Here is a 12366-nt window from a genome sequence, read left to right on the forward strand (position 1 = left end):
CGGGTAACTTTCCGCGAAATATAACAAACAAACGAGACAAGGGGATGTCCTCTAGTGACTAAATATCAAAGTAGCACGTGAGTCTAAGCACAAAAAATAAGAAACCCTATAACCCAAGCACTTTCGAAAAGTAGATTTTTCGTTATCGGGGTAAAATGGGAAGGAGATATCCTTACCTCGCAGGTATAAAAACAGCGGACAAGATTCTTTTCCGACTAAAAAAAAGAAAAAAATGTATGAGAATGGATAATATTTCTCACAAGGTTCCGAAACAGCACATTTGTTGGTGAACCTGAATGTGACTCACTAAACCTGTAATCGCTAGCGACACCTATCTGGTAAATGTATTTACTCTATAATGTGTTTACTTATTCTTTTTTTAAAACTGTAAACTAAGGGTTAGATTATATTTTGAAATACACTTTCGTAGGTGTTAGTACAAACGATTTGTTTGTTTAAGTATGTATTTTTCAAAGTTTGATCATGTTCTGTAAAAGATAAAGTAATAAAAAACTGTTGACTTACATATCTTCTCATTTCCTCGAACAGCTAAAGAAAATCTTCAGTAAAAAAGGGAGCGACCCGAACTCCGTCAAGGTTACGTCATTCAGGTAAACAGTGAAATCCATCAGTTTACTATCTGAAGTCAGATTTCGTGAAGGTTTATCTAGTCTGTTTAGCTAGCTGTAACTATACGTTAGGCCGGCATGACCAGGTGGTTAGGGAGCTCGACTCGCAAACATGTTCGCCCTTTCAGCCGTGAGGGCATTATAATGTGACGGTCAATCCCCCTATTCGTTGGTAAAAGAGTAGCCCAAGAGTTGGCGGTCGGTGGTGATGACTAGCTGCCTTCCCTCTAGTCTTACACTGCTAAATTAGGGACGTCTAGCGCAGATAGCCCTCGTGTAGCTTTGCGCGAAATTCAAAAAAACACACAATACATTTGTTTTTCTATCTGGGTATAGAATTATACTTATGATCATAGGCGTCGGAACAGGGGGTACTGGGGAAATGTACTCCCACCTTTTGGCAAAATCGTAGTGTCCCTCTTCAAAAAATCAAAACATTAAAAATATAATAATGTCGATGAAACAGCACGGAGAGCCCACAAATCTAAGCTGGGTTATAGTTACCAACATTTTTTCCTGGCTTGATTTATATATATATATATATTTTAAATCAGTAAAAATGCGAAAAGTTTCCTCCGAGGGTCAGTGCCTCTCCAGATTCAAAGTGCTTCCACCGCCTATGTTTATGACCTGTGACAAATCTATCTATCTGTTGTTTTTTCTATCTCTAACCTAACACTACTGTTACTAGTAAAATAAAAGTACACAACATCAGTTGAAATTTTAATCAATGTGTTATAATGAATATTCCACAGACCTGGCAGCGTCGTTGTTCGGTTTACGGCAACTTGGAACACATCCCAAGCAGCATTGTCAGCTCCAGTTACTAAAACAGTTATACAGCGCTATCTGGAGGTAAAAAACGAAAGCTTGGCAGGCCACCACATCAACCTGTTTTCAATAAAAACTGAAGGTAAAGTTTGTAGGATCACTAAACACTTTATCTTTAGATCTTGTTATTAGTATTTGAACAACTCTTTTGGCCACGCGACAGAAATATTGTATAAACTTTCATGTTTAACATTCGGTTGTTATAAATATACAACACATTTTCAAAAGTACTTTGACGTTGGAGAATAAATTTAATTACTATACTACTTGTAAGATCTTTGTCAGCATTGACCTAATGACTTTTGAATATGTGTACAGAAAGTCGATGTTAAAAATTTAAATGGGGGATGATAACAAAGTATTTTAATGATAAAAGATTTTCAAACTAAGTGATACTCATTTCAATCATTTATTAAAAAGACTTTCTATAATCTTTTAACATCAATACACCTTTGCTGACGTGTAAAGTTAAGTAGAATGTGTGAAATCGAATACCAGAAGGGTAATTTTTACGCTGGACAAAAATAAGTGCAAGAACAGTTGAATTTGTAAGATCTTTGTCAGAATTGAAAAATTTACACTTCTGAATATATCTGCAAAATATCGATGTTAAAGATCTAAGAGACGATTAAACGGTCGTTTTATCATGTCTTAACATTAATTTCTACACATCTGCTGACCAGTAAAGTGATGGAGAGCATGTGAAATCAAATATTAGACTTCACTAAATTATCCAATTATTGTTTACAGAACCAATTCAAATACATTCTTGATTTGTTTTTTCAGCTTGAAATTTATATTAGTTTGGTTCTGACAATTTACAGAAATAGCAAATGAATGCCAGTTTCAGAACGGTGGATGTTCCTATTACTGCTCCTGGAATGACATAAGCATGGTTAAAACATGTACATGTCCTGAGGGATACAGACTTCACGAAGATCGAAGAACTTGTATTAATGACCGTAAGTTTGTATACCCTTAATGATGTGATCCGTTCAACGTTTATTTTAAAGTAATTTTCACAAAGAGTACATGCCCAACTGAGGTTTAATCACAATCCATCCAAACAAGATCTAGGATCTACTCACCTAGAACCTAATTCCTACATCATTGATTGGGCCAGGTGTGATCCAGTGATTAGCCTGCCGGACTATGGACCCGAGGGAGAGCATGGTTCGCATCCTATTGCCGCGAAATCGCGCTCGCGCTTTAGAACTATGGATGCGTTATAAGAGTAACGGTCAAGTCCCTCTATTCCACCAGACAAGAGTAGCCCAAGAGTTGATTGGATTGCTGTTAACCATAAGTTCAAAATTAGGATGATCAGCGCAGATAGGCCTTGAGCAGTTTTAACCAAATATCCAAAACCGATAACACAATTACTGATCGTGTTCATTCCGATGACCATGATTACGCACTATTGCCTAATATCACATTTTTCCATTGTGGCGAGTTTTCGCGAAAACAAAGAGATCATTTTTATGTCCGCATCTTAAACAGACCCTCCATTATCGAAGAACGTCATCTTCCAAAACCACGATTAACTACACCACAGTCACAAAAGTCCTTTGGAACAACATCGAAGGTCTTGCCCGAATGGAATTGTTATACTACTTAAAAAGTGACAATCCTTCTTATAAAGTGTGTTTAACCTTACAATATGACAATCCTTCTTATAAAGTGTGTTTAACCTTACAATATGACAATCCTTCTTATAAAGTGTGTTTTTGTCACTTTGTAAGGTTTCCTTCTTATAAAGTGTGTTTAATCTTACAATAAGTCAATATCGTTAACTTTTATATAACAAACTTAACAGTTTTTGTGATTGGCTTAAGTGTGTTTTTTATACAACATGGAATATTTTCGTAAGTTTGAAGTGGAATTTCAGATATTTAAATATCTTATTGGTATGATATTGTCACAAATGGACATTTTCTTAATTATAAAAGTAACTAAACAATTACATAAAGTTATGAATTTATTTCTCACAATGTTATTGTACTGATCTACTATCTCTAACAAACTGTTTCTAAGTTAATTATTATTGTGTTCGCTACTAAGAAGTTGTCATAACTGCTAATTCAGTTACCTTGGAATGTTTGTATGAACAGTAAACCTACTGATTTATGTGTATTGTTTTTCTAGCCATTTCAACGACAATGTCTCCAAGCTCTGTAAGGTCAATTACATATGCTTCTCTGGATGGAATGGCTTTTCCAACTACAGCAGTGTCTTCCTTTAGTGGGGAAAATGTAGGTACTTCAGTAAGAACAGAAGAAATGACAAGTGGAATTAATAATTCAACTTTTCTAGACAGTGAAAACACGTTTCTTAAAGACGTTTCACAGAATTCTAGGCCAGCATTTGATACAACAATAGCTAATCCTGCAACGACTAGTAACCAAAGTACAACGACGGAACGCACAACGACACCGAAGTCAAAAATCGGTGTTTCTGGAGATGGAACTCTTGTTTATTATCCACGCGAAAATGTGAATATTCTCCGTGGAATCAATGATTCCAGTTTGAACTCTACACGTATATTTCCGACAGAGTCAAGTTCGGAGTCCGATGGTACAGAACTAAGCAGTGGAATCAATGATTCCAGTTTGAACTCTACACGTATATTTCCGACAGAGTCAAGTTCGGAGTCCGATGGTACAGAACTAAGCAGTGGAATCAATGATTCCAGTTTGAACTCTACACGTATATTTCCGACAGAGTCAAGTTCGGAGTCCGATGGTACAGAACTAAGCACTACAGTAAGCTTCCCCAATACAATTGTTGAAGAGGATCAAACTGTTCCTTCTGTTAGTAATAATAAAGACATGAGTTGGAACAGCGATAACGAGTACGAATCGCCTTGGGAAGCTTTAGGATTCTTCTTCCCACATACAACCGGTGGTACAAATGAGGGGGAAGACGTAGGTGGAGTTGAAAATAATAGTACCTCAACTGAATTATCTCATTCAGAAGCTTCGCCGGCACTTGGTTTAGTCACAGATTCAACAGTTGACCATGAAATCGAAACAATCGAGAATTTATTTTCGTTGAATTTCAACCAAACACATTTTAATCCCATACATTCGGATGGAATGAAACCAGAGATAGAAACAAATTTAACAGCTTCCGAAAACTTTACCAGTTCTTCAAATAGGGATGATGAGCAGATTTTAGAAGATTCGACCAAATCCTCAGAAACACAGATTCCGGAATATTCTACCAATGTTTCGGAGTTGTTAGAAAATCCAGAGAATCACTCTAGCGGTTTACCTGGAACGTCGGAGAGTCAAATTCCAGAAGAGTCCACTACATCAGATAAAACCTCTGTTACCACTTCTCACGTAATCCCTGGTTTAGATATAACGGCTTCCACCACAGCAGTTAATACTTCTGATGAACGACTAAGAGATAATACGGAAAACATTAGTGTTCTTGAATCAGTTAATACAGATGAAACTGACGATTATGAAGTAAGTAAACCTATAACTATTCATTCATCTAGCGAAATGTCGACAATTCAAACAGATGCCAGCGCTTTAACCACTGCTTTTCCCAGCAATGACAACACGTGGTCAAAGCCAATGGAAACTGTAGTTTCTGAACACCAAACTGAAGACGGACTTGAAGTCACGAAATTTAAAACGGTCACAAGCTTCGATGAAAGGCAGGGAACAATTCAATCAAATGAACCAGAAGAAACTACAAATATGGCTGAAGACTCTTCGACTAACAATCATGGCGTTTCCAGAACCGTCATGTCGCTTACTGATACTGAAAGTAACTCGTCCTCCTTAGCTGATGGAACTACCGACAACATGTTAACGGTAAGAAACTTACAGTTTAACAACCAAATCTTTGTTACAAAGAATGGAAGTTTAGATGAAGCGGCTGATGAAGATGCATTACAGAATGACACCTCAACAAGTATTTCATTAACCACAGAAAACACAAATATTATGTTGACCTCTTTAGGACTATTGAATGAAACTAAAGATTTTGATGAAAATATTACTATGTCCACAATAATAGAATCAAAAGTTGAGGAACCACTCCAGAAAGGTCAGATCAATGGGACGGACAATGGAGTCGAGGAAACGACAGTGACTTCAACCTTTAATATCACCGAGACATTCTTTAGAGACTTCGTTTCTGGAACAAAAACTACTCTCGAAGCAAACGTTACCAAGCCAGTTCTAGAAGAAATATATGCTACTACCCTTTTCGAAGAAGATGATAAAAGCAATCAGAATGCGAAGACTGTGAAAGACTTCTCATCTGAAGGCACTAATAATCCTAAATACTCAGATGTTGAACTTGACCAAAGAAACAACACAAATGAAGAAGGTGTGCTTTCTGGTGAATCAGCTAATACCACTTCGCAAGACATTTTCGGTATCTTGAATGACTTTTATGAAGATTCTGCGACACAGGTAACATCTACATCTATAGATAATTCAACCAGAATGGAGAGAAAAGAAGGAGGCATGTCTTCTCAGAACGACACGATAATTATTGGGATGTCAAACTCTTCTGAGAAGGATCGAACCTTGAAAACCTCTGATAATTCAAGCGTTACCAACCTAATAGATACAAAGTTCATAAACCCAACTTTACCATTTTTACTAGAAAATGCCACTCTTGACCAGTTAGACGAAGATAACATTGTATTTGCTAACAGCACGTCCAAATTTCCGACTGCTGACCAGAGTGATTTATTTCATTTCAATGAAGGCAAAACAAAAGTCAATTTCAACAATGAAAACTTCACGAAATCTTCTGACTTTGATGAAACTTTCTTGATTAACAATGAAGACACGACGAACGAACCAGATTTTAACACAATGTCTACGTTTGGCAGCGAAATCTTCACAAGTACACCTGATTTTGACGAAAACTTCACAAATTCAACTATCGTGAACGAATACTTTACGAATTTATATGATTTTAACAAATCTTTTGTGATTAATAACGAAAACACTACGAATACATTCGACCGTAATGACCCTTTGTTGGTTAACACTGAAAATTTCACAGACTCGTCTGACTTCAACGAAAATTTTACGAATCCGCTTGGTTTCAACACAAGTTCTATGTTTAACAATAAAAGCTTCACAGATTCATCTGACTTCAACGAAACTTTTATAAATCCGATTGGTTTCAACACAAGTTCTGTGTTTAACAATGAAAGCTTCACAGATTCATCTGACTTCAACGAAAATTTTACGAATCCGCTTGGTTTCAACACAAGTCCTATGTTTAACAATGAAAGCTTCACAGATTCATCTGACTTCAACGAAACTTTTATAAATCCGATTGGTTTCAACACAAGTTCTGTGTTTAACAATGAAAGCTTCACGGACTCGTCTGATTTAAATGAACCTTCTGTGTTGAATAGAGAAAATGTCACACAGTCGTCTATCTTCAATGAAACTTTTGTGTATAATAGTGACAACTTTACGGCCTCTCACGACATCAGTGAAACTACTGTGTATAATAGTGACAACTTTAAGGCTTCTCCTGACTCCAGTGAAACTTCTGTACTTAACGATGAAAATTCCACGGCCTCTCCTGACTTAAATGAAACTACTGTGTTTAATAGTGACAACTTTACGGCCTCTCCCGACTTCAATGAAACTACTGTGTTTAACAATGAAAACTTTACGGCCTCTCCCGACCTCAATGAAACTACTGTGTTTAACAATGAAAACTTTACGGCCTCTCCCGACTTCAATGAAACTACTGTGTTTAACAATGAAAACTTTACGGCCTCTCCCGACTTTAATGAAACTACTATGTTTAACAATGAAAACTTTACGGCCTCTCCCGACTTCAATGAAACTACAGTGTTTAACAATGAAAACTTTACGGCCTCTCCCGACTTCAATGAAACCACTGTGTTTAACAATGAAAACTTTACTGGCTTTAACGAATCTGTTCCGTTAAATAGTGGAAACTTAACAAGTTCACTTGATTTCAATAGAACATTTGTCTTTGACAATGTAAGTTTCACATATCCATCAAACTTGAATGATACTCTTGTGTCAAACACCGAAAATTCCACCGATTTATTCGTTTTATCTGAACAAAACTTAACTACACCAGAACTTCTCGGAGAACGGTGGTCTAATTTTTCCGTGGGTATGCCCGATGATCTCATCATGGCAATATTGAATGGATCCTTAGTTCTGGGAGAATGGAACTCCACATGGAACGAAACGATGGGCAACAGAACTGGGAAAGAACAAGGGTGTGAAATTGGTAAGTAGTTTCACAAGTATTGATTTAGAAATATCGGTAAATATGCTGAGAAAGAACAAGGATGTGAAATTGGTAAGTAGTTTCACTAGTATTGATTTAGAAATATCGGTAAATATGCTGAGAAAGAACAAGGGTGTGAAATTGGTAAGTAGTTCCACTAGTATTGATTTAGAAATATCGGTAAATATGCTGAGAAAGAACAAGGGTGTGAAATTGGTAAGTAGTTTCACTAGTATTGATTTAGAAATATCGGTAAATATGCTGAGAAAGAACAAGGGTGTGGAATTGGTAAGTAGTTTCACTAGTATTGATTTATAAATATCGGTAAATATGCTGAGAAAGAGCAAGGGTGTGAAATTGGTAAGTAGTTTCACTAGTATTGATTTATAAATATCGGTAAATATGCTGAGAAAGAACAAGAGTGTGTAATTGATAAGTTTGTGAAATATTTTAATGAAATTTTATAATCTGAGCATTGAAATATTTTTGGAAATTAATTAATTAAAATTTTTCATGCCAAATTCAATAAAGTTTTTTTTTCTTTTTAAACACAGCTAAAATATTATATTGTTTGAACATTTTATAAAAATTATGTAATTTTTGGAAATTAACCCTATATTACACATTGTAACGTATCTCCATGTATTAACCCTATATTACACATTGTAACGTGTCTCCATGTATTAACCCTATATTACACATTGTAACGTATCTCCATATATTAACCCTATATTACACATTGCCACGTATCTCCATATATTAACCCTATATTACATATTGTAACGTATCTCCATGTATTAACCCAAAATCACACATTGTAACGTATCTCCATGTATTAACTTTATATTGCACATTGTAACGTATCTCCATGTATTAACCTTATATTACACATTGTAACGTATCTCCATATATTAACCCTATATTACACATTGTAACGTACTTCCATGTATTAACCCTATATCACACATTGTAACGTATCTCGATGTATTAACCCTATATTACACATTGTAACGTATCTCCATATATTAACCCTATATTACACATTGTAACGTCCTTCCATGTATTAACCCTATATTACACATTGTAACGTACTTCCATGTATTAACCCTATATTACACATTGTAACGTATCTCCATGTATTAACCCTATATTACACATTGCCACGTATCTCCATGTATTAACCCTATATTACACATTGTAACGTATCTCCATGTATTAACCCTATATTACACATTGTAACGTATCTCCATGTATTAACCCTATATTACACATTGTAACGTACTTCCATGTATTAACCCTATATTACACATTGTAACGTACTTCGATGTATTAACCCTACATTACACATTGCCACGTATATCCACGTATTAATCCTATATTACACATTGTAACGTACATGTAACCTGTCTCTATTATTTAATAAAGAAACAAATGCTTCACTTCAGTAGTTGAATAGCAGGCTACAGTCTAAATAAACCATGGAACTATTTCTGTTGGCTCCTGTATTGAACAATATTACCTCCAGATAATGTACCCATTTATAACTTACCAACATATATACATAAATATGTTTTGTGTAGTACAGACTTATTTAAGTAGGAGAACCAGAGGAAACAATTTTACACCCTATTTTCATAATAGAGGGTATAATTAGAATATGATTTATATTTTACGTAAACACATTAATGACAAATAAGAAATAAACATATTTTAGAGACATTATTAATGTCCATTTGTTTGTTAACAAGGGGAGTTCACGTGTAACGGAGAGAAGGAATGCCGAAGTGTTACCAACATATGTGACGGTTTTGTTGACTGTATGGACGGATCAGACGAAAGCACTTGTAAGCGAACAATTTTTTTATATATTTCATCTCTCTTTTGTTCTCAGTATTTTCTCACTTGAAGCTCAGAATACCCTAACCTTGGATGTTACAGAGTTATGAAGCATGTCGAAGAATAAATGACTGATTTATATTGGGTACTTTCTTTAAACCTGTCACGTCTGGTGGGGTTTTTCCGCTTCTCGAAAACAAAATTACATCATTGAATTAATAAGTTGAAGTTATTTTATTTATTTGTCCCCCGATGAGTCAGCGGTAAGTCTACGGACTTACAACGCTAAAATGATGGGTTTTATTCCCCTCGCTGGACACAGCAGATAGCCCGATGTGGCTTTGCTATATAAACAAACACAAACATTTTATTGTTTAACATAATATTATGAAATTTAATTGTTTCTTCTAAATTGTTTTATTTAATTCAACTGAAAATTGTTTTCAAGCCTATGTTTAGTTTGAATAATTATTTTATATTTTAAATACCGAGTTCGCAAAACGCAGTGCTTTTACGTCATTTAAATTCAAGGATTAAAGAGCACGTGGAAAATACCCCATACAAAGCAGTAAGCTATTCTTCGACACGTTTCACAAGTCTCTAACATTCACCTACCCTCCAAGGTTAGTATATTCTGGGGAGTACTTCGTGTGAGAAAAAATGACTTTTTTTGCGTGTCTATGGATATACTAATAAAAAAATGAATTCCAATGAAGAATATGTAACAATTTCTTTTTTTAACAGTTATTGTTACATAAAAAATTGACAGCCTCTTGATAATAATAATAGTTTAAAATTGATTAAACAGACATTTGCAAGACTCTGTGTCACGTTTTAAATGTCGATTTTTTTTAAAAAAAAGTATCTTATCATGAATATTACTTACATTGGTGGCTGACACCGATTAAGGGTTAACGCTAATATTCACGATATTTCGTAGTGTTGATTAAGTTACAGGATGCGGCATTTTCCTTCTAAAACCTGAAATAAATTTTAATCTATTCCTAATTTGTTTTATCATAATCATATTGTTTTAATTTAGATGCTAGCTAGATGGTGCATGACGCTAAGATCAAGAACGTTCATAAAATATTCGAGAAACTTCCCGTACTTGGTACAAGTAAGAGTTTAGTATAAATACAAGTAGTTAATGCCTAGTAGTTGTTAATGGAGAGAAGACTGGCCAAATAAAGTTATTCAGTAAGGATTAGTGCTTCTTTAAATTAATCAGTAATCTAGTCAGCATTTGTTATGAATCAAGGAAATTTTTTTATTTATTATTATTGTATGACGCCTATAGCTGTTTCGGAGTTTATGATGAAAAGCATGTTTGTGAACTTAGGCCTACAACTTGCGCCAAAGTGAAAGTAACCTGTAGCAAAAATTATAATATTAAATAAATAAATAAATTTGCTATTGTTACATGGTATGGACTTGGCATAAGTTTATACCAAGTAATCCAAAAGAACCCGCCCAATGATAAAACACGTTACAAAACCGTTCACAGAGTTAACTTCCTAGAACTTTGCATTTTTATAATTTCTTACACATTCACAAACTGCACATCAAAACATAATCCGAAGAAGGCGAGGTGTCCACAATAAGGCTAAATGTTTTAAACACCTAACTCGACCAAATATCAAACTACAGTTTAATTGCTTTATAAAACATATTATTGGAGACCCCTACTGGGCTATTTCACATTAAACTGTTTAAAAAATAGATCTTGACACCCCATACAACTCCTAATTGTAGGTTGTAAAGATCTATCAGTGTACCAAATTTGAAAAAAATCCATAAAAGTTGAGTATGTTTTTAAATCGAATAAAGTTTTCGTACTTTAGGTGCGAAGAAAAAAATAATTATAAGAACTTCAATCAAAACTGGAGATTTTATATCTCGTGTATTTCTGAATGCATTGCCTTGAAATTTGGTATGTGAAGTAAGAGTCCAGTAGAGCATCTCTACTGAAAATATGTGATTGTTTGGATTTCTACAGTCCGAGCTACAGAAGTTGGAATATCGCTATACTATCACTCCTGTTAATAACACGCAGTATGTCGTGCAGGTTGTTTGTTTGGCCGCAAGACACACTGTACATAATGATAAAAATACACGTGTGTACAAAGAGTACTCACAGTAAAGTTGCTCTTGAAAACATTTATTGAATTTGTTTGACATTTCTTATACGTGTACTCAATCACAGAACATAAAACATATCCAACAGAATAATATGACACATCCAATACACAATATTGTATGTGTTGTTATACTGCATTGTTTTATTTGTTAAGTAAAACACAGTAAAAATAATCTAAAAACACATTTAAAAACCGAACTTAGTTTTGTCTAAATCCTCTTTTCTTAAAAGCATCATATTTTCTTAGTAGTAGTTCAGTAACTTAGCTGCTAAGTTTTTGTCTGAAACATACCAGATGATTTATATCTGTAGATATGAAAATATCTTGTATCTTTCGGACGAAGGACTGGACTTCATGTTTCTATGTCTCGTATACAGTGATGATGTATTAAGTTATATAGAGCCCTGCAAACATTTCTGTCACACGTGTGACGTCACCATAAGGTTAAAGAACTCATATTCAAAACCTAATTTTCATTTCTGGATTTCATGTGCTGGGGCGTTGCCCCTGAGCGTTCCGGCTGCACTTTATTCCTGTTCGTAGATACCGTTATTCATTCATTCGTTATCAATATGTTGTGTAAAGCTTGTGAACCCGGTACAAGTACAACAAATCCGTTCGTTTTTACATATATTGTTAGGGTTATGTAAAGACTGTAAAGTCAGTAT

At 34.8% G+C, this 12366-nt stretch overlaps 2 protein-coding genes across 2 annotated transcripts in view; both read left to right on the forward strand.

Annotated features, from left to right (window-relative positions):
- LOC111088878 (agglutinin-like protein 5) overlaps positions 1–6507 on the forward strand; it is a gene marked incomplete at its 5' end in the record, with an annotated part of 27701 nt that extends 21194 nt beyond the window's left edge. The window contains 5 exons of the mRNA XM_022400073.1: positions 550–611; positions 1385–1542; positions 2285–2422; positions 3606–6312; positions 6498–6507. Coding sequence (XP_022255781.1) covers positions 550–611; positions 1385–1542; positions 2285–2422; positions 3606–6312; positions 6498–6507 — 3075 coding nt within the window. The remainder of the gene's footprint in view (positions 1–549; positions 612–1384; positions 1543–2284; positions 2423–3605; positions 6313–6497) is intronic.
- LOC106471455 overlaps positions 6419–12366 on the forward strand; it is a 46887-nt gene continuing 40939 nt past the window's right edge. Inside the window, exons 1-2 of the mRNA XM_022400072.1 lie at positions 6419–7721; positions 9470–9565. Of these exons, the coding sequence (XP_022255780.1) occupies positions 6554–7721; positions 9470–9565 (1264 nt within the window). The 5' untranslated portion in view covers positions 6419–6553. The remainder of the gene's footprint in view (positions 7722–9469; positions 9566–12366) is intronic.

Source organism: Limulus polyphemus, unplaced genomic scaffold (assembly GCF_000517525.1).
Source record: "Limulus polyphemus unplaced genomic scaffold, Limulus_polyphemus-2.1.2 Scaffold4634, whole genome shotgun sequence".
In the NCBI taxonomy this organism is placed as follows: domain Eukaryota; kingdom Metazoa; phylum Arthropoda; class Merostomata; order Xiphosura; family Limulidae; genus Limulus; species Limulus polyphemus.